Below are 27,998 nucleotides of genomic sequence, written 5' to 3'. Positions count from 1 at the left end.
GAAGCAGCCCGGGGCTCTGCCCTTCACAAAGATGGCGGCGCCGGCGCCGTCGGGGAGGAACCGGAAGCGCGGGGAGCGGGAGCGCGGGCCGCGGGGAGCTCGGGACGCGCACGGCGGCGCGGGTCGGGGCATGAAGCTAGGCCGGGCCGCGCTGGGCCTGCTGCTGCTGGCGCCGGTGGCGGTGCGGGCGGTGGAGCCCATCAGCCTGGGGCTGGCCCTGGCCGGCGTCCTCACCGGCTACATCTCCTACCCGCGCCTTTACTGCTTCTTTGCCGAGTGCTGCAGCCAGAGGCGGAGCCTCAGCCGGGAGGGTAGGACGGGGCGAAGGCGGGGGGCGGGGGTGGGGGTCCGAGCGGGGGGGGCCGCGGGGCCAGAAGCCGGGACAGAGCTGCGGCCTGCGGGCCCGGAACCCGGAGGAGCGCCGGCGGGTGCGGGGTGGGGCCGGGGCCACGGCCAGGCTGGACTTCGGTCCGACCGCGGGGGGCGAGCTGCGGCTGGGGCTGCCGCTCGCAGAAGCGGGGGTGTGGCGGCCGTAAGCGCCCTCCCAAGAGTGATGCGCCTTCCCGGCTGGAGCCCGGAGGATGGTGCGGACCCGTGGAGACCAGACTGCAGCCTTCTTCCCGCGCGGCCCTGGGGCAGGAGGAGCAGAGCTGGGGTGAGGGGTGCACGCTGGTGGCAGGAGCGGTGGAGCCACGGTCCTTTTCAGGAAGGAGCTAGGCTCCTGCCAGGGCTGTGGAATGGGCAGCTCTAGCCGAGGAGGTGCCTTCTGGACCCACCTGCCATCCTGGGCCAAGCGCTGACATTCCTCAGGGTTTCAGAAGGTGCTTGAAGAGCTTAGCCGGCTTTCACAGGAGCCTGTAAACTTGGCTGAATTTTGCCAGCTGTGTGCCCCCCAACCCCTCCCTGACTAGCTTTGTCTTTCCCAGTGCTGCAGAAGGATCTGGACAGCAAGCTCTTTGGACAGCATCTTGCAAAGAAAGTCATCTTAAACGCCGTGACTGCCTTCATAAGCAACCCGAAGCCCAAGAAACCTCTCACCCTCTCCCTACACGGGTGGACGGGCACTGGCAAAAATTTTGTCAGCAAGATCATCGCAGAGAATATTTACGAGGGTGGTCTGAACAGTAACTTTGTGCACCTCTTTGTGGCCACATTGCACTTTCCACATGCCTCCAACATCACCCTGTATAAGGCAAGGGCAGAATTTCAGAACCCTCCTGGATGGTGCTGGGTTCGGGGGTGTCTTGGTTGTGGGGTGAGACCTGAGAATTGCATGTTGAAATGAGTGAGCTCTGAATATGGCTACGTGTGTCAGTTCCCCTTTGAGAGGTGTGGAAGTCACAGAGGGTTGGAGATGCATGGGGTAGTTAGCTACACGGTCAGAGCTGTGTGGTTTCCAGAAATAGGCCCAGTGTGATTCTCATGTTAGTAAGTGAGGTCGTAGGATTTTAGAGATGGACATGATCAGATCCAGCTTAAAGATCATTAAGTCTAACTCATTTTGCAGAGGACACGTTTCTAGAGAGGCCTAAATGTGTTTAACTTCAGTGTTGCAAACGCCCTTTACAGTTTAACTCTGAATAGCCTGTGTTTTGGCAGCAACACACCTGGACTTAAGTCCTAACTACCTTACCAGTTGTGTGATCTCAGAAAAGTTACCTGACCTCTCTGAGTCCGAGGTTCTTGATCTGTAAAATGAGGACTGTGAGAATTCATTGAGCTCTGTCAAGTGTGTGTCATGGGACCTGGCTGGCACATGAGTGTTCAAGTAAGAGTGAACTATCGCCTTTTTTAATCCGTGTAACAAACCTGCAATGTGGGCAAGACACTCAGAAAGTGAGCCCCCACCCATGTGAACACATTTTTCCCTTCTGCTTGGCGGGACGTGAGGGTCACCAACTGTCCAGGGTTTCCCAGGATGTGGGCTTTCCAGTGTTAAAACTGGGAAAGTTCCAGACAAATTGTGACAAGTTGGTCATCCTAGTTAGCATTCAGGCTCCACTACGTAGCTCTGCGACTTTGGGCAAGTTACTTAACCTCTTTCTGTCTCAATTTCCTCATCTGTAAAATTAAGAATGCAATAGCATTCTATTGCACACAACTTGCATGGGTTTGGAGAGATCACAATAAAACGTTACGGGAACAGTGCTTAGGACTGTGACTCAATACATGTTCTCTTAAATGCCTGAAAATTGGGGTGACAGTGAGAAAACCTTGGCTGCTCAGGAGCCTAGCAGATGTGAGCGAATCCCTGTTTAAATAGTGACTCACTTTGGGGTCTCACACAAGTTGCTTCAGTTCTCCGGAGGCTCCTCCTCTCTAAATAGAGGCTAGTTCACGCCTACAGAGCAGAATTACCGCTTAGGTTAGATTTGTACACGTGGAACATTGTAACCGTGGTCATAGTTGCCAAGCAAACACCAAAGCCATAAAAAAATCAAGATGTACATTGTAACGTCCAGAGTCTTCCTCAGAAAACAGCTCATTTCTCCACCTTGGGGATGAGGGGAGGTCTAGGAAAGCAGTATATAGAGCCATTACTCAAATTTCTGATTAAAAGTGTCTTTTCTCCTTACCTTGATTGCTTAGTGTTGTAAGAAGTATCTAAATATGTCCTTATGGAATGTTTCTGTTTAAACCAATTTATTTCAGAAACCTCCAGGCATTGCTCTAGAAACTCAAGAGTGTTAGTTAGCTGACTGCACTGGTGCCAAAGCGTGTGTGCTCTCAGGTTCAATTGCCTCATTAAAGGAACCTTCATTTCTTACTTTCCCCATCGGAAAGTGAGAGAAACTTCTCCAGGCTATTCTCCAGAATAGGTTTGTCTCTGCCTTCTTCCTAGAAGGCTGGTGTACACAGGATATGTGCTAACATTGCCATTTGAATGACAAAGGACCAACAAGTCAGTGCCACAGCAGCAGTGTGACATCTCATAGCACAGGAATTATAATCAAACTGGGGCTTTGGAATCAGATGGGCTGGGGTTCAGATCCCAACTCTGCCACATAGTAATTTTGTCATCTTGGGCAAATTGATTAAGCTCTCTGTGCCTCAGTTTGCTCGGCTGCAAAATGGGTATGATAGCTTATGTGTGTGTAAAGTTCTAAGCTCTCCAGTAGTTGTAGCATTAGTGGTACTCATGCTGGTTTTCAGTTGAACTTGCTGAGAGCTTTGTATTGCCTTTCTCCCTTGCAATTCAGGATCAGTTACAGTTGTGGATTCGTGGCAACGTGAGCACCTGTGCAAGGTCCATCTTCATATTTGATGAAATGGATAAGATGCACGCTGGCCTCATAGATGCCATCAAGCCTTTCCTAGACTATTATGACCACCTGGATGGGGTCTCCTATCAGAAAGCCATCTTCATATTTCTCAGGTAAGTTCAGGGCTGGGCCACGATTGAAGAGCTGAACCTATGTCTGTGAGCTTCAGGAAAGAAACCCAGTCCTCATTCACTGGAGTTGTTTTGTAGCAATGCTGGAGCAGAAAGGATCACAGATGTGGCTTTAGATTTCTGGAGAAGCGGGAAGCAGAGGGAAGAAATCAAGCTCAAAGATATGGAGCATGCCTTGTCTGTGTCGGCCTTCAATAACAAGAACAGTAAGTTCATGATCCTGCGTCCCTACGTTTTCAGTCTTGGGCATCCCCACCCCCAGAGCCGGTTAGAAGCGCGCATGCTCAGAGCCAACCCCAGGCCTGTCAGCGGAATCTGCCTTAGGAACTGCAGGTGACCCTTTATGCACACCAAAGTGTGAGAAAGCTGTTTTACAGAAAGAGGGAAATGGTTGGTGATGGTGATCTTGAAAATTGGTTCCCTGTTTTCTTCAGCTAAATCCTTTTCTTTTGTAGAAGACAAGCAGCTGGTTGAGCAGGGAAGGTTGCTGTAGGTGCCTGCAAAGGAGGAGGTGGCTTGTTAGGTCATTGGTTTTCTATGCATTTCCCTTGAACTCAGAGGTTCTATCCCTGAGACTAACAGCCAAACAGTGGTTGGGCCCTTGTTCTGCACGGGGCACTGTGTGAAATCCTCTACCTGCACCTTTCCTTTAATCTTCACAGTAACCTCATGGGGTAGAGACTATTATCATCCCCATTTTACAGATGAGGAAACTGAGGCTCAGAGAACGATAGCAGCTTGCCCAAGGCCACACAGCCTGTTAGGTGTCCCTGGTTCCAGAGCCCAAGCTTTTAACTACCAAGTTCATGGCTCTTCCAGTGAACTCATGTACACCTTTGACCCTGAGCCCTTGGAGGTGGAAAGCCACCATGGTGGAGACTGACCCACTGTGAGCCGTGCAGGTTGACCATTAGCATTCAGGTCTTTGCTCTGCTCTGGTTCATTCTTGAGCTTACAAAATAAAAGTTCTCCTTTCAAACAGACTTGCCCAGAAATTCATATCTATGTGGAGTTATGTGAACAGTGTGGGGTATTTTATGTCAATTTGTGCAACTGGAATTACTGATAAAAGAGAGTATTTTGTATTATGTTCAACAGTTTCTTGGCATGCCACAAGGTATGGACACATGCCATAGAAAGCGTAGCCTAAGTGCTGCAGCGTGAGGCCAGGCGCCTAACACCCACGCTATGGGAGGTTCCAAAGGGATTCCGGGGCACCAGCTTCGGAACCGGCAGACCGGGCCCAGCCGCTTACTGGCTATGGCCCTGGGCGATGGCTGAACTCGCACTCATTCATTCATTTAACAAATACTTATTGAGTAGCTACTAGGTGTGTGGTCCAAGACCTGGGGACACAGCAGTGAACAAAAACACAGGAGTCCTTACTCTGAAGGAGTTTACGTCCTAATGATAATAAATAAGGAAGGAAAAGTGTCGGGTGATGGGGTACGTCTATATGTATAACAGAGGTAGAGATGTATCTTCTTCCATTCTCCTTCCAGTAAGAAAAGAGTAAATCCAGAAAGAGGGTTTGGGGGTGCTGGGAAGAGGATTGGCTGCAGTTTTAAATAGAGTGATCAGGGAAGGCTCACTGTAAGGGTGATATGGAGCTGACCTGAGGAGTGAGGAAACAAGGCGTGTGGACATCGGAGGGGAGGGAACAGCATTCCATTGGAGGGAACAGCCTGTACAGTAGCCCTGAGGTGGGAGTGTGCCTGGGGTTACTGAGGCTGGTCCCGGATGAACAGGGAGAACGGAGGTTAGATAAGAGGCCAGACCGGGTGCAGGTACAGACCCTGGAAGGCCTGGGGGCCACAGCGAGGCCTTGGGTTTGACGCCGTGTAGAGAAGGGAGCCCCTGGAGGGTTCTGAGCAGACAGCGACGTGATCGGACTTAAGTTGACCGGGACTGCACTAGCTGCTGGGTAGAAGGCGGCAGGGCCAGGGCGACGACCGGGAGCTGCTGCAACAGCCCAGGAGAGAGGTTCTGGGAGCTTGGCGCAGCACGGTCGTGGTGGGGCTGGTGACATGGTTGGATTAGGATGCACTGTGGAGGTAGGAATAATCCTTCCTGAAGAAGGACTGTGTGTAGGAATGAGAGAGGAACAAATCAAGAATCGGGTTTAGCCATTGGACAGGCGGCACTGCCATTTACAGGGGCATGGACTTCGGGAGCAGGAGGTTTGTGGGGAAGGGTGGGAGATGAAGGCAGGTGTGTTCAGTGAGCGATGACATGTTGGTGACATCTAAGCAGAGACAAGGAGCTGATGGCTGGATATTCCTGTGGAGTTCCAGGGGTGTCAGGCTGAGAATACAAATCGGGGAGGGTCCTTAGATGGTTCTTAAAGCCAGGAAACTGTCTGAAATCCCTTGTTCGCTGGCACGCTCTTCCTGGGTCTTGGTGTGGGGGGGCTGTGCCCGGAGGTCGCCTCCTCAGCCAGGCCTCACCGGTCCCCCTGGCTAGTTAGCCTTCTGCTCTGCTTGCCTAATTGCTCCATCTCCGTACTCAGCCCCTGACACTGTCTGAAATGGTCTATTGACTGGCTTGTTGGGGCGCTCCTCAGTTGTGAACCCCAGGAGGGAAGCATCGTGTCTGCCTGGCTCGGCGCTTTATTCCCCGGGCATGCCTGGCACTCAGCAGCCTTCAGGAGAGGACCTATCCAAGTACAGTTGCAAGAAGGGGGAGCTGTCCCTCTTGGCTCAGCGGTTAGTTTTGTTCTTCCCCACAGCCTCAGGCCCCACCCTATCCTGGCAATCACATGTTTATTGAGCACCAGTTGTGTGCAAAGCACTACTGGCAGAGAACAGCATAAACCCCAGTTGTGATACTGTGATTTGTGATAAGAAATCTATACCGGGGTGCCAAAAAGATGTATACACATTTTAAGAAATGTTATTCATATATTACTTTTCAAAGTTGAATTGAATTACCGTAGCACCTCTTGTCATTGCAGAAGTCAAACGTGACTTGTAATCATCTTTCGTTATCGGTAGATATTGAGCATTACAATTTTAATACAGTTTTTTCCTTTCTTAAAATGTGTATACAGTTTTTTGGCACTCTCTGTATTTGGTTATTTGGTCTTTGTCTTGTTTCTGGCTCTGAGCTCCTGAAATCCTGAACTATTCCAAGTGATAAGGAGCCATAAAGGTGTCTTGATATTCATAACAAACCCCTTTCAACCACAACTGAGTTTGTGTTAATAAGGTGACTTTTGGAAAGCTCCAGCGGTGGGGGCTGGTTTCCAAGGGACCAACCCAGTGACTGGAGGGTTGGAACTATAGTCCCACCCCCGACCTGGGGGGAGAGGGGACTGGAGGTTGAACCAATCATGCCCGTATAGTGAAGCCTACATAAAAAGAGGACAGGTTGGGGTGGGAGACTTCCGGTCCGTGAATAGGGAGGGTGCTTCTCTGGGAGAACACATGGAAGCCCCGAGTCCTTTCCTCGAACCCCGCCCTGTGCGTCTCTTCTACCCGGCTGTTCCTGAGTTCTGTCCTATAATAAACTGCTCGTCTAGTCAGTAGAATGTTTCTCTGAGTTCTGTGAGCCACTCTAGCAACTTAATTGAACCCAAGGAGGGGGTCATTGGAACCTCTGTAGCTGGCCAGTCGGAAGCACAGGTGACAACCTGCACTTGAGATTGGCGGCTTAATGGGGGGGGGGCCCTCAACCTGTGGACTCTGACCCTACCCCCGTGTAGACAGTGTCAGAATTAACGTGAATTGTAGGACACCCAGCTGGTGTCAGAGAATTGCTTGGTGTGAAAAGCCCCACACGTCGGAATTTTTGTCAGACCCAGGTGGGATTTAAGGCACGAGAGTAAAGCAGCAAAGCGGAAGGGAAGCAGCTGAAGAAATACCGGGCGTGATCCAGCGGGTGCTGTGTAGTCTCAGAGGAGGGAGCGCGTGCGGGGTGCGGGGCCGTGGAATCGGGAGGGGAGACGTGACTGCCGCGCCACCCTCATCCTGGGGAAAAACACGCGGCAGAGTCCGGGCCCTGTGGCCAGAGCACAGCGTTGTCCTTACACGTTCTTACTCTTGAGGTTCCTAGGTTTTGGCCCCCAAAATGCTGTCTGGTTTGGACGCACCGGCGGCAGTGGGTCTCTTCCGTAGTGCTTATGCAGCTGCTGAAACCAGTGAGTCACTGGTTTCGTCAGTCAAGGAGTGGCTGTCCCGCCCTGGGAACTCTTCCAACCTTTGCCTTCTTTGGAACTCTGCCCCCTGTGAGCGCGCTCCCTTCCCCCTCTGCCTCTCTGCTTGTTCCGGCGTGGAGAGCCTGTCCCGCTTCAGGTCATTAAGTCACATCTTGAGAGGCCTCCACTGAGCCTACAGAATAACGACTGTGTCCCTCCCCACTGTCGCATTGCCTGCCCTTTGCTTTCACAGACGGGCCAGCTCAGAGGTCACACCTCCTGCCTCATTAGATTCGGAGCTCCCCAAGGGCAGGTGTGGGGCTGCACCTCCAGGGGCTGTCACCTGTCGACACCCAGGAGACGTGTGCTGGATGGAAGGGTGGGCAGATGGACGACGGATGAACAGCACCTTTTTCTTTTTCCCAGGTGGCTTCTGGCACAGCAGCTTAATTGACCGAAATCTCATTGATTATTTTGTTCCCTTCCTCCCCCTGGAATATAAACACCTAAAAATGTGCATCAGAATTGAAATGAAGTCCCGAGGCTACGAAGTTGATGAGGACATTGTTACCAAAGTGGCTGAGGAGATGACATTTTTCCCCAAAGAAGAGCGAGTTTTCTCTGACAAAGGCTGCAAAACGGTGTTCACCAAGTTAGATTATTACTACGATGACTGATGGCGCAAGAGTCATTGTTTAGCGTTGGAGAAGAAAGAACTCAGCACTCAGATCTTCCCCATACCTCCCCTACTCCATCCTCTGAAGGAAGAGTAAAAATGAATTTTCCCTGTTTGACATGACAGAAATTTTCCTGGGCATGTGTCGTTCCAGCGGAGCCTGCAGGCTGTCACCTTACACGTGGTGGCCTCGGAATAAGCCCTGGAGCCTTCAGAGAAGGAAGCAGCTGCCCCCAGCCCACTCGTGACAGGGGCCCATGATTTTTTAAAATCATGTTTTAATTTCACGTGTTTTCTGTTTCAAGGAAGAACAAATAAGTTTTACTGAAAATGTGATACCTTTATTTAAAATGGTTTTTAACATTATGAGAACCTTTTCAGACTCTTAAGTTGTTGGCTTTGTGTGTTTTTTAAAGTTCTCATCGTAACATACACCATGATGTCTTTACTGCAAACAAGCCCAAGCCAAGTCCCTGGCACGTATTCATTCGGTACGTAGGACGGCCTTACTGGGGACCAAGGCTGGATGGAGCAGTGACCAGAGCTTCACAGGAAGCCCATCACAAGGGACAGTGACGTGTTTAGATAAAAGAACGAGTAATAAGAGGACATGTTCACGCATGTCACGGATGAGGCCTTAAGTGTCCTTTCTGAGGGTTTGCATCTCAATAATTGTGAACATTTGTTAGAAACATTTTCCTCGAAAGGAAAGTATTTCTGGCTTGTCACTTGCCAGTCGTTCAGCTGTGCCAAGAAAGGCCCTCCTCTCCCTTCCATCCTGGAGGAGTCACATGCTGTCTGGCATGTCCTGCTATATTGTTTTGAAAACCTTATTTACTGCTAGTTTTTGTTATGTTTAATCGGAACGCCCAACGCCTCCTGGGAAAGCTTAGCTCCCCCTCCCCCGGATGCTGAGAACAGTGTTTTCATTTATAAATGCTTCCATTTTACAATAAAACTGCGTGTAACTGGTGCATACATTTGTGAAGGAGGAAAACCCCATCCCCTGCAGGCCTTACATGCTTAAGCTATTCATGAAGGCCTAGCAGGAGCAGCCCAGGTTGGAAGGACGTGAAGCCTGATGCAGGGACGGGGTCCTGGGACAAATGGCTGCTCGCTCAGCTGCACGGAGCATTGCACCCCCCGTGGGGGGGTTCGTGGAGCTTCTGACACCCGGCCATAGAGTTCAAGCCCAGAGACGTACCCCCATCTGAGATGCCAGGCGGGAGTCTGCAGCTCCGTAGACTAAGCATACGCATGTGTGCCCACCAGCAGGCAGACCTCCGGGGGTGTGAGTGGCAGGAGCAGTGTTTAGCAGGCGCAGATGGGCTGATGCAGGGCCCCTTTGCCTCATGGCTACCCAGCCTGTACAGAGGGTCGGGCTCGGAAGTTCTTTTTCTTTAACTTTTCTTTATTTTAAGTGTTTTTCCAGGACCCATCAGCTCCAAGTAGTCGTTTCAGTCTAGTTGAGGGCACAGCTCACAGTGGCCCATGCGGGAATCGAACTGGCAACCTTAAGAGCACCCTGCTCTAACGCTGAGCTAACCGACCGCCCCTGGGCTGGGAAGGTCTTGATGCTCAGCTGAAGGTAGCCTATTGTCATGTCCCCAGGAGTCACAGATTAGGGCTAATCATTTGAAGGTGGCAGCCCCAGCACTTGGGAGTCCCTAATTAGGGAACACAGGGGTCCCCTGACTTAATTTGGAAAGTTCAGTCTTGTAGATGAGGCAGTACAGGGTGGAGAAGAAAATGCATTTGGCTGGGAACCAGACCAAGGAAGTGTCTCCTTGTACTTGAGCACCTTCAACTGAGAAGTGAAGGGAGTAGGTGGGACGGTGGCAGAGAGTTTGAACTTTCTAGAAAGTCAGCTAGCTCATCCCCAGTCCTGGGAAGAGGGCTGATGTTAACAATTCGCTGATAGAAGAGGCCAGGTTAAGTGTGACTAAGCTGAGATCTGGTTAACAACCAGGATTTCATTTCCAGTCCTGGAGGGAAGACCTGGCAAACAGGTTTCCTGGTCTGAGCTTGGCCTTGCTCAGGTTAGAATGTCAGCAGGCAGTTTTCCCATGCTTCAGTGTCCTTCCTACATGAATTTTAGAATATACTTGTGAGAAGTGCAGCTCTTTCCGGTGCTATTTCCATCCATGAAAATAAGATGGGAGTGCAGCCCATCATCTAATCCGATTTAACTTTGTATTTGGGGATAACAGCCTGTTAGGTAAATATTGACTCTGTGTGATGCAGAAGACTGTCATCCAGCATGTTCAAGGTACACTGAGCCCAGTGACACCTACATTGTTGAAGAGCCTTTACTCTAAGCTCAGACTGTTTATTGTTACCAAATGCATAAACTAGGGGAAAATTAGCAAATGACACGTCACATGATAAAATTTAGGCTTGCTTTCTTTATATTCACTAGCTCAATTCCAGCTCCTCTCTACGTCTTACATGGGGTGGAGGAGGCTGGGCCATGGTCACCAGTGGTGTTTTCAAGTTACAGGTCAGTAACAGCAGAAGGCCAAAGGTAGCCGACACGTGTGGTTTATTGCATCACTGTAAACAGAAAGTCTTGTCTTCCCCAACCAGACACCCAAAAGGTTCTAAAAGAAATGTAACAGCTCCAATTCGCACATTTATACTAAAATGTTTAAGCCCTAGCTTGACATTTTTAAAAGCCGAAGTGTGATCCTCTATAAGGCCTTCCCATGCCATGAAAATATTCATTCAACCACATCTGTATAAAAAGGTTGACTTGCTCTCAGTATGTCTGCAGGTGCAGCTCCAAGGTAGACCCAAACGGTTTATACTGACTTAGATTCACAGAATCTAAGTGATTCCCCAGCGACCAAGGCAGTCCAGCCTGGCGCCGCCACACAAGGTGTCATTATTAGATGACTCAGGACCAGCCACAACTTCAGACTGACCTTGTTTCATCCACAATTGTGACCATATATTAGCACGCATTTAACAATAAAAACTAATCCCCTTTCAAGAGTACCTGATAAACTAGGCAATTACTTAATTTTGTGTCCTTCCCATGTTTTAAAATAAGCAGCATCCTATATTTCTATTCTCTGATTCAGAAATAAAAACATTATAAAAAAATATACGTATCCTGGGAAACTAGCAAGCTGTTTTCATTCCTATTGTATGATACTTCCACTTCTTTGGCAGTACAACCTGCAAGCTGACCACTCAGCCTGGGCACGTGTCATCCATGGAGATGAACGTGTCCTACAGATTTCAAATGGTTCTGTGGAGTAAACTGCGACACTGACCCACATGTAAACTGCAACAGACAACATCTCACCACGGGGACCAAATTCAAATTCAAAACCAACAGTCTCATTCTGATTCGACTCGAGCAGTGATGTGTTTGGGGCAAATCTAGCAGTGACTGACGCTCAGGAATAGAAGACTGGCAGCGATACCAGCTGACAGGCGAGCGAAGGAACTCCATGACCAGCCAGAGCAATGGCCAGACAGAGAGGTCCTGTCTGTCCTGGCCGCTGCAGAGGCCGAGGATGGAGCCCCCACCCCACACGCCGCCGCTGCTCACATGCAGGTCCACGTCTTCCCACCGGACACTGTCTGTGCCTGAAGGTGCCACCAGTTTTACCTGGAGAGACTTCAAGTCCGGGAACGCTCTGTGTAAAGAAAAACAACTACAGCAGAATGTTTTCAGCAGGTAAAAACCTAGTGCTCCCAGATGGCAGCCGGCCCCTGAACTTCAGTTACAATAGCAGCTTCTGGGGTGGGTGCCGTGGGGTCAGAAACAGTCGTAGGTTTCACTTATAGCTGTTTTCAATGCATTTCTGTGAGCAGTGTGTGTGTGTGGGGGGGATTTAAAGTTCATCTTCAACTGCAATTAACAGTTGTTATGTTGCAAAATGACAAGTGCACTTGACAGATCAGTGGCTTTTCCAAAAAAATAGAAACTTCTATATTCCAAAAGTCCACAGGTACAAATGTGCAAACTCCAAGGACATCTTCAAAGTGTTTCCAAAAGACAAACTCCTGGCTTGGGTAAGAGGTCAGTGAAAATCCAGCCGCGACTGCACAGTCTTGCAGCCCTTGTCTGAGTAGATTTTCTCGTCTTTGGGGAAAAACGTCATTTCCTCTGCCACTCTGGTGACAATGTCTTCATCTACGGTAGAACCGCGGGCCCTCATCTCTGCCCGCACACACTCTTTTACATGTGTATACTCCAGGGGCAGGAAGGGGATAAAGTAATCGATGAGGTTTCTGTCTATCAGTCCGCTGTGCCACAGGCCACCTGCAGAACAAGACACAAGTGGGTTTCCCACCCATTACTGTCACCATCACCTGGCCAAGCTCACTGCCTACAGGGCCATTTTGAATCCGACCCACAGAACACGCTTCATGTCTTTAGCCCTTGAGATTCTCATTTTGTCAAGTGTGCAACAAGCCTGATGTAAGGATTGGTTGGCTACCCTGCTAATTGATTTCTAGAATATGTTGATGTAAGAAATGTCCAAATCTGTGGCGCATTTTTATAAAAATTTATTTGCGCCAAACAGGATACTCCTGGAAGAAAGATCTCAATAGAATGAGAAAAATGCTTCCACGAATGACAGTTTTGCGGTTTCTTTTATGCATTTGGAATTAAGGAGGGAACCTAAAGAAGATTAAATGGAAGTGGGAGAAAGCAAGGCAGGGATTGGATTACAGGATATTAAGATTATGTGCTCCCTTGAGGATGGTTATGCCTCCGAAGGGTCTGAAAAGAGGCATTTCAAAGGTGTGTTAACTAGATGCCCAGAAACAATGGACAGGGCTGGCTTAAGGCAAAGATGAGCCTTTTACTAAAGAAGTTACATGCCTGGGACGTGAACACCCACCAGGACCTGCCCAGTTAGGAATGGATGACCAGATCACCTTGTGAGGTCACTTTCCCTAGGACCCCTAAGAAATGCCCTAAGAAGAAGTCCCGATTTCAGCAAAGCCAAGAAGGCACAAGTATTCTGTGGTTTTGTAAAAGGCTTAAAGTAAGACGACTGTGCTGGCAGAGTCAGAGTTCCCTCACTCTGGAAGACTCACTGTGTTTATTATTGAAAACTCCGACAGATAGCACATGTTCCAGGTCCTTCAGCTGAATGTCTTCCCTCTTTCTTCCTGCCCGCCAAAAGTCCAGGGCCGTCTTGGTTATGAGGTCCCCACCTGCATTGCTGAGTTTACCCAAGAAAGAAAGATTAAAACCACATATTAAGACTTCTGTGTCTAATCAGGAAATGTACCTGCTCTAAGGCTTATCTTTAACCAAGGAATATTTACGAAGTGCTACTAGGCAAAGAAAAAAGTGTCTGCCCTCAAAGAGCTTGAAAATCTGCTTTTTCAGAACTTGCCACTCAGCACTGTGACTTTTTATAACCTTCAGAAACAACATGCGCAGGTAATGAAATCGCCTGTTATTAGCAATTATTTCTGTAATTCATTTTCTCATGCCCATTCTCAGCCAGGCTGATACTAGCAACCCCAGAGTAAAAGAAATCGGGAAGTTATTTTTGCCAGGCTAGTGCTCTGTCCCTGGGAAACAGCGTGCTGGCCACCAGGACCTCATTCTATCTCAGGGAGAATGAAGGGCAAGTATGTCCCTGAGAAGCCACTTCCCACTAACCTGAGAAAGATGAAGATTGCCTTCCGGTAAGACACGCCATCAACCTGTTCGTAGTAGTCTAGAAAGGGCTTGATTGCGTCGATGATCCCAGGGTGCAATTTATCCATCTCGTCAAATATGAACATGGAGCTTGCACAGGCACTCACGTTACCCCGAATCCACGTCTGTAACTGGTCCTAGACCATAAAAGAAGTAGGAGGCAGAGGCTCAAAGGATGTGCCAAGAGGAGCAAAGCCGCCACCTGTTTGCTCTTCATGCTCTGGATGACTAAACATGAGAGCTCTTGGGGTCTAACCACTCTTAGAAACTGCTCCCTAACCTCCATCCCCTGGCTAACAGCTTTTCCAAAACTTGATCGACAAAAAGTGGAAACCAGCAGAGAAGTAGGTGCTAAAAGGCAAAGCTTTTTTCTAATGCAAACGATGTGCTAGAGGTGACCTTTGAAAGGAATAAGAGGTAGAAGATAGATGAATAGTTACCATTTCACTGTTAATCAACCCATATTTTTTGTCTCACTATGGCCTGAAACCTCAATTGTACCAGCCGTACTGAGGAAGGAGAAAGTAGACGAAGATGTGTGCAGTGCCCAAGACCAATGCCTTTTACTGGTGCCATGCACAAAGGAGCTGACCTAGGTGACATCTCACAAAAAGCATGTGTTCCCATGCTTCCTTGAAACAAACAAAAAGACACCCAAGCAACAGTCCCCAACTCCAAAACGTGAAAGGCTCCAAGGCTATATGACTCTTATTTCTATAGAGACTTATGAAAAATTTGGAAACCAAGAAAATAATTCTTTCTTTAGGGCACTCTTCCTTGTCTTACAGTTTGTCTGGCAAATATCCGCTTTCATTTCCTTGTTCAGTTCAGTTTGTATTTCTTATTTCAGTCCCCACCTACCAACAGGAATATGAACCTTTACAAGGATGACATTCATTTAAATGAGAACCCTACCAGACAACGTCATATAAATTAAACGTGGAAAGAGTATCTCAAAGAGAAATGCCTTAAGGTTCAGGACTTTGAGGCTATCATTTGAAGAAAAAACGCAATGCCAAGGATTTGCAGGATGGGAGGAGCAAAGGGAATTCAGAGGAGAAAATCCTCTCCTGCCTTGCTAACTGCAGAGGCAAAGCTGACGCTGGCTCAGGGTGTGGCCTTCAACAGAAGCCCGTCCAGACACATCGTTGAAGGCTGTTCTACTTAACCCAGGGCTGTGAGGGGAACGTTGAACGTGCTTAATTCATGGCAGAAGGTGGCTACCCCGCGACCTGGAAGTTACGAGATTGGGGTTCAAGTTTCTGATTTGCCCCCAGGTCGCAGATTGTAAAAAGCCAAATCGCCACCTCACCTCTCTTGGCTACACCTTTTAATGGGGATAACATCATCTATGCCACTGAATTATTTTGGAATCAAGTGAGGAAAAAGTCGTAGGAGAGCTCAGCAAATGGCCAAGGGTCACGGGGTAAGGGTCCCTTAACTCTGCGGGGCCTGGGTCACTGCAGTGCAAAGAAAAGAAGCAGAAGCGGGAGTCAGTAAACAGGTCTCCGGCCAGACCCGTCCAAGTGGTGGGCGGGCGGGGCCACAGGGTTCCCTTGCCTGGTACAGTTTTATCTGCTGCTCGTGAGGGAAGTGCAGAGTCGAAACAAACAGGTGGACAAAGTTACTCTTTAGGCCTTTGGAGTGAAGATTTTCAGCCACAATCTGGCTCACAAAATTCTTGCCGGTGCCAGCCCAGCCATGTAAGGAAAGAGTCAGTGGTTTCTTGGGATTTGGGTTGTTCCTGAAGCCAGTCAGGGCCTTGAGAATCACCTCTGCGGCCAGATGCTGCCCAAACAGCTTCTCCTCCAATTCCAGCTGGAGGGCTGCAGGAGCCAGCCCGGGAACAGAAAGAAAAACACACGTTAAACACGCACCAGGGCAGCAGCACTTTCCCCAGCTGGCCAAAGCGGCACAGAGTCGAAAGTGGTCCGGCGGGGCCTCTGCCAAAGCCCAGGGCCGGCCCTGGGGCGGCACCTCGGCTGCCGAGTCACACGATGCCACCTCCGAGGGAATGCGCCAGGCGGCTGTCCTCCTCAACACTCACGTGTCTGGCGAGGAAACAAAACGGGTCCGTTCGTCCCGGGGTTGGCCCTCTCGGGCCGGGGGTGCATGCTATTCCCCGGCCACCCCTGCTGGCTCGCACAGACCGAGGGCCAAATGTGGGCGTTCTGGGCAGACGCTGCACATCTGAAAACTACTGACAAGGGTCGCCCTGGCGCAGAAGGGCTGGCCACGCTGCTTTCCGTTCCTTCCGACTGTAATCCCAAGGAGTCCGGACACTTAGAAAGGAACGTGGGCTGGGCCGCGCGAGCTGGAGAATCCGTCTGGGACGCACGGCTTCCAGCCCCGGAGTCGGGCCGAGGTCCCGTCCGTCCTCTCCCCCTCCCCCCACCGCGGCCGAGCGCCGTCCCGACGCCCGCAGGGGCCTGGCCCTCGCGCCCCTCGCGCCCCTCCAGGCCGACCCGCCGCCGTACCCGACGCGTTGAGCGGCTGCTTCTCGCGGCAGCACTCGGCGAAGCGACAGTACAGGTCCTTGTAGGACAGGTAGCCGGTGAGGGCCGACGCGGCCCCGACGGCGATGGCCACGCTGACGGGCTCGAACGCCGCCACCGCCTGGACCGCCAGGGCCGCCAGCAGCAGCCGCCCCGCCCGCGGCATCGCCCCGCTCGCGCCCACCGCTCCCTCCGCGCCCGCGCCCGGCGGCCGCGTGACAGGCTGGACTTCCGCCTGGCGTCACTTCCGCCGCGCAGCCCCGCCCAGCCCCTCGGACGGACGGGCTGGCGAGGGGCGTGGCTGCGCGCCACCACGCCCAGCGTTTCCGGTTTTGTTTTCTCACGAGCGTCTCAGAGTCCACGCTTTGCTCTCTCGGCCCCGCCCCCACTGCCCCTCGGGAGAGGCCTTGCTGACCCCCTCCGATTCCATTCCTCGCCTGGTGTCAGAGCCGGGGTGGCTGAGGGCTGGCCCTTCTGCAGAGCGAGAGGAGGGGACATGGAGAAAGGGAGGCAGGTCGAGGTTAGGAAGGAGTCCAGTGGAAGCTGAGGACCTGGAAATTGATTCCTTTGCATGACTCATGCAGCGCACTCCTTGGGAAGTCGGTGGTGCTCGGGGTACCTTCCTGCGGTGCGAGGTTCTGTCCTCCTCTTGCCCTTTGATGCCACGTGTCAGGGGCTGTGTTTGGTCCAGCTTTGCGTTAGCAGCCCCCTGGTGCTGCCTGCCCTGGTCTCCCCAGCTGGTCCTTGAATGCAGAGTCTCCTGTGTGTCCCTACCGTCCTCAATTCTGCCTGCCGTCTGTGGACGGCAAAGGGGCCACAGGTTAAACCTGACAAGCCCAGGAGCCTGAAAATAACCACATAGATGGCGTGAGCATAAACATTCCTGACTAAGGTGGGCCCTGGCGGGAAGTCACGTCCTTGGCCTGTAGCTTCCTTGACAAAGGTCAATCTCTCCCTTAACTGAGCCTGTCTGTTGTCATTTTGCATCTAGGGTAACATGTCCTTGGAATGTCAGTAATCCCTTTCTCTGGACCAGAGCAGGAAACTATAGAATCCCTCATTATTGTTCTTGTCCCCTGATGACCATCTCTATGTGCTGTAAAAAGTGAACTATTACCTGTCCTGCACCCACCTATGTGAAAGAAGTACCTGTCTCTCCGATTTACTTTTACTCAATCCCAGAGTTTTCCTCACTTTGCTTTCTCACACCCCCTTAATCTACCACCAGTGGATTTCATGTAACCCTCCTCCTTTGATTCTACGTGTAAAATAAACTGCGAACCGCCATTTTGCAGAGCATTTTCTCAATCCGTTGAGATTTTGCTTTTCGCTCAAATAAACTTATAAGTGTTCTCTTAGTCTGGATGTTTTTTGGTCGACACCTCCTTGCTCAGATAACCTTCAAAACCTGTAGTTCTCACATCCCCCTAGATAGCCTAGTTACGTGCAATAGCAAGTTCCACAGTTCAGCCTGGAGGTAACGCTTCTGTCCCATTCAGATCCTACATTTCGCCCTCCACTGGCTGTGCTGAGGCTGAATGGAGGTTGTGACTGGTGGACACACAACTTCAGGGAAGCCACAACTGGGGGGCACGTCTGAGGGCCTGGAGTAACGGCCCTGCCACGTCATCCTGATGCCCTGACAGCTTCTATCCAGACATCCCATCCGCGTGCCACTTTTTCTCTAGCAAGGACCTGGCAGCGAGGAATCAGACCACTATGACAGTTCAGCATCCATAGGACCCATCTCTGAACTTATTTTTCAGAGGCCTCGGCCTTTTGGACTCATTAGGAGATTTTTCTAGACAATTCTTCACATCAAGACCTGGGAGTCTCTGAGGCAAGATGCTCAAATTGGCACATATTTTTCAACTACTTTCTGCTTTCCTGCTTCATCAGGACCCCCTGCTCTACTCTGCTGGTGGTGGAGAGGGGTCTTGGCCTCAGCTTCTCAGGGCTCTGGCGCTCATCCCCTCGTTGGGCAGATGGTCCCCAGGGAAGTCCAGGTGACATTTGTTTGCTTCAGTGTTTTGTCACTGTCAGCTCTGGTACTCTCCTCTCCCAGAAGGTGGAGAGTGGGGAAGGGGGTGTCCCCTGCAGTTTTCTGCACTTGGGCTCAGTAATCAGTTTCAAGTCCCCACATTTCCCTAAGCTTCTGTGGCCTGTCTCCTACTCGGTCAGGTTCCAGTTGTGCTATAAGTTGAGGTTCTGTGCTTCCAAACCACAGAGGCTGACACCGAACGGCTTGGGCTTTGTAAGGGCTTCTTAGAAGAATACAGGGTGGCCTGTGGAAATGTAAAAAATACTGAGGGGCCGGCCCGGTGGCTCAGGCGGTTAGAGCTCCATGCTCCTAACTCCGAAGGCTGCTGGTTCTATTCCCACATGGGCCAGTGGGCTCTCAACCACAAGGTTGCCGGTTCAACTCCTCGAGTCCCACACAGGATGGTGGGCTGTGCCCCCTGCAACTAACAACAACAACTGGACCTGGAGCTGAGCTGCGCCCTCCACAACTAAGACTGAAAGGACAACAACTTGAAGCTGAATGGCACCTTCCACAACTAAGACTGAAAGGACAACAACTTGACTTGGAAAAAAGTCCTGGAAGTACACACTGTTCCCCAATAAAGTCCTGTTCCCCTTCCCCAATAAAATCTTTTAAAAAAAATGCTGAGTGACCGTACTGGGAGGAAGGTGGGGGTGAGGTGTGTAGGCCTCAGTGGCAGGAGCTCTGGGGCCTCATTACTCCACCCTCCTGGAAAGAGCAGGAGAAGCAGATTGGCCCAACCTAGTCATAGGGAGGGGTAGTGTTGTGCCCTGCAGTTTGTGCTATTTTACATACTTGTATGACACTTTGTCCTCTTAAAATTGTGACTGTTAAAAAATAATAATAAATAAATAAACTAATTTTTAAAAAAGGAAGGAAAGGGCAGCCGGTTAGCTCAGTTGGTTAGAGCACATTGCTAACACCAAGGTTGCCAGTTCAATCCCCACAAGGGCCACTTTGACCTGCACTCTCCTTAAAAAGAAAAAAAAGGAAGAAAAGTGTGACTGTTTCCTGATTTGTCATTTGGCCACTTATTTTGAAGTTGGTCACTGGAAAAATGGACGGTGGGAAGACGGCCACAACCCCTCATCCCCCAGAAAGAGTTCTCTGGGTAACTCAGATACATTTGAGCTCAAGGAGTGGACATAACTGAGCCCCAACACTTACACCCCACCACCCAACTACATAATGATACGGACACTGCTTTGTACCCCATTCTTCCTCTTTTAAAAAGGTTTTTAAAAAATTATAAAACAACTTCTATACTTCAAGTTGGCCAAAAATTAGTATCATTTACAGTATCATAAGAGAAATTGTGTCATTTACAATATCATAAGAGAAATTAGTATCATTTGTAGTATCATAAGAGAAATTAGTATCCTTTACAGTCTCTTAAGAGAAATCTAGTACTCTGAGGTCTGCAAGACGTATCTAGAAATCTTGCTACTGTGGAAAATGAGACTGCTTAAATGAGGTTAGGGGAAGGCAGTGCAGAGTGTATGGTTTATCTCTTTTATTGATTGCTATACCACTGTCCTACAGGCGCCTAAGGGAGTTTCATATTTTCTTTAGACGTCGTTAGGCACCAAAGCTCTTGTAGGAAAACTTTGACACTGGGGATTCTGCCGTTTTGCTAGCACCAATATGGCTCTTGGTGACCCCTCCAATAGAACTATTAACTCCATTCATCTAAAATTTTGTTACACACCTTACAAAGGGGAGTGCTTGTGGGTATTTAGATCCACATTCGATTTTAAGGCTGTATGTTCAGTTTTCATAAATTGTCCTAGCCCGTGGTGGCCGCCCTCTTGTGTCACTTCTTCACCCGTCATCCGTCCCCCGGTCCTCATGTCTGCTCATCCCTTACACTTTTTATCACTGCTGTCTTGGAGCATTGCCTGCGATGTTTACCTTGTTAATCAGAAACATTCAGAACCACCAGCTTGACTCCTTATGGCCGTCATGACTTCAAAGAGCAACTAGGAAAGGCTTGGAAGGGTGATTCTGTTATAGACAGGGATCTGTCCTTTGGTTTAGCAGCTGGCCGAGATTTTCAGGACCAGAGACAGCGAGCCCTGGTTCGCACCTGTTTCTCAGGGAGCTTCGCCTGTGCCTGAAAGGAGAGGTATCCTCCCCCTCGCTGGTAGACTGGGAAGCTGCCCACGGCTGGGGCGACCTGCTCACCCCGAGGAAAAGCACTAGAGGGTGCTGGTGAGCTGCTGGTCTGAGGACTCAGAAACTGGGTTCAAATGTGACTCTCCCTACCTCTGTGACCTTCAGAAGGTCACAAAAATAATGACAACAGAAAAAGTTCAAAAGCCTAGATTATTTAAAGTACCAACTGTTTCCACTAAGCCCTGTTCTCATTCAAACTTTATCAGTGTCTATATTATACAGAAAGACTTTCTTGTATACAGAGGGGTACATGGTTTTTGGTGGTTTCCTTTTTTTGTTATCGTGCACACAATGATAGTTTATTTCTATGAAATCTTAATGCGTGTGGGCTCAAGGGCTGCCAACCAGCTTTATAAGCAAAACATAATTGGGAAAGGAAATCTTACATGCAGAGGTGCCAAGGAAGGGACCAGGTCAGGACGGGAGTGCCTGCCTCTCTCCCTCCTTCTCTGTCATCAATTTGTCTCTGTGGATCTGCTCCAGTCTTCTCTGCACAGCACCCGGCTGTGTATGTGCTGGTCCAGACACCCAGACAGACCACGCACTCCCTCCCTTCTTCTCCCCCTCACTCTCTCAGCCCCAATTCCAAACTCCCAGGGAAGGGCTTTGATTGGCCAGTCTGGATCAGGTGCCCCCTTGATCCAATCAGCTGTAGCCTGGGGTGGAGGCCACATTCCCTGGGGTGACACGATTGCCTCCACTGTAACTATGTGAAGGAGGAAAGGGCCTGCACAGCAAAGGGAACCTAATATGCACCCACCTCTTATGTGTTGCCTTTTGAGTGCCACGACTCCCTTCCTTCCACTAGTGCAGGCAATGTGCAATGACTACTCTGTAGGGATGTCATAAGTGCCCAGAATATACAGAGTAAGCAATCTTGTCTCCCACTCTCCTCCAGTACAAAGTCTCCATGCCTGTCATGCCATTCTTACTCTGCCCAACAGCTCTACTCAGCCCTGTTTCCAACTCCTAAGCTTGTTCATTCATTCACTTACCCAGTATTGTTTGAGCACCACCCATATGCCAGGCACTGTGTCGGGATGAACACGACACCCAGGGACCTCCTCCATGCGGCTGTGGTAGAGAGACAGTAAGCAAAGGAACAAATACACTGCTGTGATCACTTCCGCTGGTAACAAATGCTATTGAGAAGAAACTAGTGTGTGGCGCTGAAATGCTTTTCCTGGATCCACCGCGTTCTTCTCATATAGTAAGTTCTTTGGGCACATTATTTAACCTCTCTGGATCTCAACTTCTTCACCTGTGAAATGGAGATTTCCACTGCTTGTATCAATCAAGGTTCTCCAGAGAAACAGACCAATAGAATAGATGTATATATTTACTCTAAGGAATTGACTGACCTGAGTATGGAAGCTGAGTGGTCCAAACCCAGGAGAAGCAACAATGTAGCTCCAGTCTGAGTCTCTGAGTCCAAGGGCAGAAGTCCAAAGTCACACCTTGGAAACAATGAGGCAGAGGGCAAGAATCCTTTCTTATTCAACCTCTTATTCTATTTAGAATTTCAACGGACTGGATGAGGCCCACCAACATGGGGAGGACAATCGGCTTTACTCAGTTGATCGAGCGAATGTTAATCTCATCCAGAAACACCCACACAGACCTACCCTGGAATAACATTTAACCACGTATGTGGGCACCCCATGACTGAATCAACCTGACACATAAAATGAAAAATAGTACCTTTCAAAAAAGACTAAGGGTGACCATGCTTTGTACATGATGGGGAAAGGGGGTGACTTGTTGAAAACAGTGAAGGGTCTCAAGTTTTGCCCTGCTTGCATGCTCACAAGTTAGCCTGCCAGTTTCCGAGAGGCTGGCAAGGCCATGTGCCTCATGGGTCAGAGATAGGGACTTTCCTACCTCATGGCACAGCAGATGTCAGTACATATTTGTGAAATGACTAGATGGTTGGATGCTCTCCTGTCCTAAGCTACATACCCAGGAAATAGCAGTCACCCATATCTTTTGGGGGAGCAAGAGCCACCCCCCAGAGTCAGTTGAAAATTTAAGGTAGCAGACAAGACCAATTTGGCCAGATGTGGCAAAGTCGAAGATGTGTGTGCCCCATGATTTAGAAATTCCCCTCTTTAAGCCTTATTTATGTTGTGGCACATGCTGAATATCAAAATGTTTTCATTGGGGTTAGTGGAGGGGCTTCTGGATGAAGTGACTGGGCCCAGGGCTCTGGCTGCCCTGTCCCACCCCATCTTTCACCTGTAGCCCATTTATGGCAAGCAGGGTGCAAAACCCAGCCCCACAGGGACACACTCTTATGGAATTAAACCCAATTTCCCGTCATTGGGGAACAGATAAACAAACCATTGTTTAGTCCTACAATGGAATATTATACAGCAGATAAAAACGGATGCACTTGAATTATGTGTATCAGTGTCTATAAATTTCAGGAACCAGATTTGAGTGAAAAAGAAAAAAATAGCAAGAGTATTACAGCACATCATTTATTTACATATTAAAATGCACATATGCTACACATTGATGGATACGTTCACATGTAGTTAAAGTAAAAACAAAACATGGCAAGGAATTAATACACTCCAACTTAGGCATGGAGGTGATTTTGGGGGAGGAGGGCCAAAGGGATGGGGCTCGGAGCTTTAGTTTTATTAAAGATACAGAGAGCTAAAGGAAATACAGCAAAATGTAACATCTATTAAATCTGGAGTGTTGTGTTAGTTCCTTCGACAAAATAGTTTGTAATTAAATAAAAACGTTAAGGTGGCCTCCATAGAGGTAGCTTGATGACACCTGGAGGATCTGGCCCTCCGGTAACCTGGATAATGTTGCTGTTTTTGTCCATAAGAGAAAGACTAGAAGGTATTTCCCCAACCTTGTCAGAGGGAGCCTGGTGTACTTCCCACTTCCAAACCACTAGATGGAACCAGCACGCAGGGTTAGAAATGGGGAGCCGGGATCAACTCCAGCAACTGGAAACAAGAAGCAATTTTTGCAGAAGAGAAGCACAGTCAAAGAATTAATTGAGGGGCGGCTGGATAGCTCAGTTGGTTAGAGCGCGGTGGCCTTAACACCAAGGTTGCTGGTTCAATTCCCCACATGGGCCACTGTGAGCTGTGCCCTCTACAACTAGATTGAAACAACTACTTGACTTGGAGCTGATGGAGCTGGAAAAACACACTTAAATAAAAGTTAAAAAAAAAAAAGAATTCATTTGAGAACATGAGAGGTAGAAGTAGAAACCAGCGCTCTGGTAACAAAAAGACCACTAGTTGGTTGGAGTAGTAATCCCATTTACAGGTGTTGATAAAGAACCTATTTTTCAGTCTTTAAAATTACCCAAGATGCAGTTCTTAGGCATTAAAACAGATGTCAACAAGGGTTTCAGGAAACTCTGTTCCCACGTTTGATTGACATCATTCCATTGATGGACCCAGAGATGTGCACACCCCCTGGAAGGCGGAATGATCCGTGTTTTGTCTCAAGTGCCAGGACTTTGGCATAAAGACCCTGAGTTCCCATCCTGGCTCTGCTTCTGACTCACTAGCTGTGTGACCAGCTGGGAGACTCTTAACCTCTCTGGGCCTTAGTTTTCTGATCTGCAAACTAGGGATAATAACAGTACCTAGTCCACAGAACTGTTGCAAGGATTAAATGACATAATATACAAGGTGGCCCTCTCACATAGTAGGCCTTTGATAAATGGTAGACACACTAGACCTTAACACCCAAACCACTCTAGGGTTAGCAATTTCAGGGAGCAAAGACAAGGCTTCAAACCAGCAACACGCTAACCACAGTTCAGTGCTTCCCTGCAGGGTAGCTATTCTAAGGTACTTAGCCATGGGGAAGGAAAGTGGTTAGATATTTGATGGCGGTGTAAAAGGAGCCCCTAGACACCTGCCATTTCCCAAAGCGGAGTGTGGAGGAATGACACCATTTATTCCTTCTTTGACTCATTAGACAAGTATTTAGAGATGAGTTGCCCTGTGCAGGCCCTGGGACACAGCTTGGTGAACAAGACAGACACTGCCCCTCCTTCCCCTGGGGGACACACAGCCCAGCCTGTGTGTCCACCCGTGGTGAGGATTTGAGCAAAAGAGAGGAGGGCAGGGATAAGATCATGTGAGTTTGAATTATGGGCCCAGTGTGTCCACCAGAGGTGGGCTAGCCTTTCAAACATAAATTTCTTTGAAATAAAAAAATTTTTTAAAAAATCTCAGTCAATCTGTTTCCACCCAATGACATTTTAAAATAACGTTATTGAGGCATATTTGCATACAATATTGCTCACCTTTTCATGTGTGCAATTTCGTGATTTTAAATAAATTTACCAAGTTATGCAACCATCACCATAATTAGTGTTGAAACATTACACCATCCCAATATGCTCCCTCATGGACATTCCTCTTAGTTCCTGTTCCCTCCCCAGACACCCACTAACCTACTTTCTGTCTTTATAGTTTGCCTTCTCTGGATATTTCATATAAAAAGACCATACAATATCTGGTCTCTTGTGTCCTGAGCATAACCTTTTGGAAGGTCATCCATGCTGTAGGATTTATCGGTAGATACCTTTTTACTGCTGAATAGTATTCCATGGTAAGGGTATATCACGTTTTGTCTCTCCATTCCCCAGTTGATGGACATTTAGGTTGTTTCCCATTTCTGTCTAGCCCATCAAATTTTCACTAGGGCCAGTGGGTGGATGGCACAGCTTCTGTCAGCTCCTTGACATGCCACGCAAAATGCATGTGTGTGAGTGTGTGTGTGTTCTGGGAGAAGTCCTATAGTTTTAACATAGCGTCCAAGGTCACTGTGACAACTCCCCCAAATGCCAAGACGCACAACTCTACAGGAAGCTGGTTTGGTGAAGTCAGTCTACATGAGTGGAGTTATTTATCATGCTAATCAAAGAGTGTGGGCCTTTGCTTGGGGACATTGCTCAGAGGGGCTCCTAGTGGGGGCTGGAGGACAGTGGCCAGCAAGGGCCAAACTGACGTGATCCTGAACCAGCCCAGCAAGGATGGGGTTGGGCTTCTGAAAGTTTGCTGGTAGCAGTTCTCCCTGGGAACAGCGTTAAGAAGTGGTGAGGTTCCCAGGCTAGGCCGCAATAGCTGTTTAACACACAGCACGTACCTTAGTTGGGGACCGTGAGAGTGATGGGGTGGGGGGAAGAGAAAAGCTCCCAAGCCCATTCCTGATGCGACAAGAAAGCAAGACCCTCCTTCTTAGAAAATTGATAGCATTTTATTTTGGGGGGAAAACATGTGTGAACCTACGGTAAAGCAGAAAGAACACTACCACAAACACCCACATATCCTTCTCCTGGACCCACCAAATGTCAGCGCCTTAGGCCTCCTCTTTCTCTTGTCTTACCCATTTGAAAGCAATTTGCAGACATCATTAAACCCTAAACCCTTCGTCAGGTATCTGCTAAGGTTAGGATAACCCTGGGAAACCACACTACCACTATCTTAGCCAATTTAATTTCAACAAGGTAATATTATCTAGTATATGGTCTCCGTTCAGATTGCCCCAATTATCCCACTATGTGTACTTTAGAGTTGTTTTTCTTTTAATCCAAGAGCTAATTAAGGATTAAGCCTTGCATTTAGTTGTCATGGGAAACCAGACTTTGAAATGAACCAAAATGAATGAAAATTGCTCATCTGTGTGAGAATTTGACCTCACCAGGAACTTGAGGGAAGTCCTGTGCACACAGCCCCTCATTTAATCCTCAGATAGCCTGGTGGCAGCTACTGCCCACATTACAGAGAAGAAGTGGTAGGTGGTTTCCTTGGCAGAGAACTGAGCTCAGCAAAGGAGGTTAGGGAACCTGAGACACCTTGCCTGCTGGGCTCCAACTCCAGAGTGGCAGAGCCAGGATTTGAACCCAAGTCTGGCCCACTCTGAGCGCCAAGTCGCTGAAGCACCTGGTCTACCCGAGACTCTGGTCCCAGCTGGGGTCCTGCCCTGCTACCCATTATGCTCAGACTGCGCCCCCAACCCCCAGAAGCTCCCCGGTGTTGGTGAACCCCTTGCCTTTTCGATGGGTGCAGTCAGGCCGCGCCAGGTGGTCGGAGTCCAGGAGGTCGCAAGGGGAACCCAAATGGGACGCCAGAGCCCAGAGCAACCTACACGCACAACCTGCCGGATGATGCAGCAAGGGCAAAGCCAGGGCGCAGGGCTCCCCGCCACCGCATTTGGGGAGCGCACAACACTGGGGAACCCTGTGCAGGTTCTGTTTTCCTGGTGGGCATCTCCTCCACCTCAGACCTCATAGAGGTTTTGAAAAACCCTGAGCAACCAAAGGAAGGGTCTACCAGAGGAGGGTGGAGGAACCTCGGGTTGCCACCCATCACTTCTTTTGATTTGAGAGTTTTGGGAAATAAGCACCCATAATGCTTGTGTATATTTTTAAATATATATATTCTTTTAAATTACAGAAACCTGGGGCAGCCGCATGGTTCAGTTGGTTAGAGCGCAAGCTCTTAACAACAAGGTTGCCGGTTCAATTTCCGCATGGGATGCTGGGCTGCGCCCCCTGCAACTAAAGATTGAAAACGGCGACTGGACTTGGAGCTGAGCTGCGCCCTCCACAACTAGATTGAAGGACGACTTGGAGCTGATGGGCCCTGGAGAAACACACTGCTCCCCAATAAAATCTTTAAAAAAAAATATTACAGAAACAGGACGTGTGCATGAAAAAAATTATGAAATACAAACAAACAAGCAAAAAAACCCCAAAAATATCACATCCTCACCCAGACATCACGGCTGTTCAAAGGGATCAAAACAAAAGATCTTTCTGGATCTTTTGCCAGGCACGGACACACTCTTATAAGCGTTTTGTTTTCTGATTGAGATCTCACACAACCACTGATGCCTTCCCTGGATGACGAGACACGCTGTGGTTTAAAAGAGAATGTTTATTGTTCTTAGGAGAGGCTGATTTAATTATCTTAATGAGATTTCATTTGGGGAACAAAACAAAATATACTGTTTTATGACCTGCTTCAATCAGTCAGCAATTTCCATTTCAGAAAAGTCTCATCTTATCTAAAACAAGATTTTGTTAAGATTTTTCCACTGAACCCCAAATTGTCCTTTGCAACTGGCTTGTGCACACTGGTCCTCAGTCCAGAGCCTGGCATTGCGTCTAACTGTATGACCTTGAGGCTCTAGGTTAGCGCGCCCCTTTACGTGGGATTGGCCTTGGGAGAGACTGGGCCAAGTGTTCAGTCTCCGAAAGCCACACTGTTTATATTTGTCTCTTGCTGCCTCCTGATGTCATTCAACTTATTCCTCCACCTCCCATGTTTCCTCTAAACCGGAAGTTAAAGCAAAGCTGGAGAGTGGGAAATAGGAGCCTGTAATGATTTGCAACCATAAAGAATTTAAACTC

At 49.0% G+C, this 27,998-nt stretch overlaps 2 protein-coding genes across 3 annotated transcripts; one reads left to right on the top strand and one right to left on the bottom strand.

The window, feature by feature from the left end:
• The first annotated feature begins 12 nt into the window (after positions 1-12).
• On the top strand, positions 13-27,998 carry TOR1A (torsin family 1 member A). 2 transcript variants are annotated; one of them, XM_081067119.1, is made up of 5 exons: positions 13-311; positions 927-1,192; positions 3,201-3,376; positions 3,473-3,600; positions 7,956-11,288. In XM_081067119.1, exons 1-5 carry the CDS (start codon positions 32-34, stop codon positions 8,204-8,206), a joined length of 1,101 nt encoding a protein of 366 aa, XP_080923245.1. In that variant the 5' UTR covers positions 13-31; the 3' UTR covers positions 8,207-11,288. The 2 variants fall into 2 exon arrangements, with proteins under 2 accessions (XP_080923245.1, XP_080923246.1); XM_081067120.1 differs by lacking the exon at positions 7,956-11,288 and adding an exon at positions 27,040-27,998 and having other exon boundaries at positions 70-311.
• On the bottom strand, positions 10,732-16,578 carry TOR1B (torsin family 1 member B). The gene is made up of 5 exons (XM_081067121.1): positions 16,360-16,578; positions 15,443-15,708; positions 13,844-14,019; positions 13,267-13,394; positions 10,732-12,481 (listed from the first exon to the last, which is right to left on the bottom strand). The coding sequence occupies exons 1-5, from the start codon at positions 16,541-16,543 to the stop codon at positions 12,240-12,242; spliced, it is 996 nt and encodes a 331-aa protein (XP_080923247.1). The 5' UTR covers positions 16,544-16,578; the 3' UTR covers positions 10,732-12,239.

Source organism: Rhinolophus hipposideros (genome assembly GCF_964194185.1).
Source record: "Rhinolophus hipposideros genome assembly, chromosome: 11".
NCBI classification, from domain to species: domain Eukaryota; kingdom Metazoa; phylum Chordata; class Mammalia; order Chiroptera; family Rhinolophidae; genus Rhinolophus; species Rhinolophus hipposideros.
This window is presented reverse-complemented; position numbering and strand designations above follow the sequence as displayed.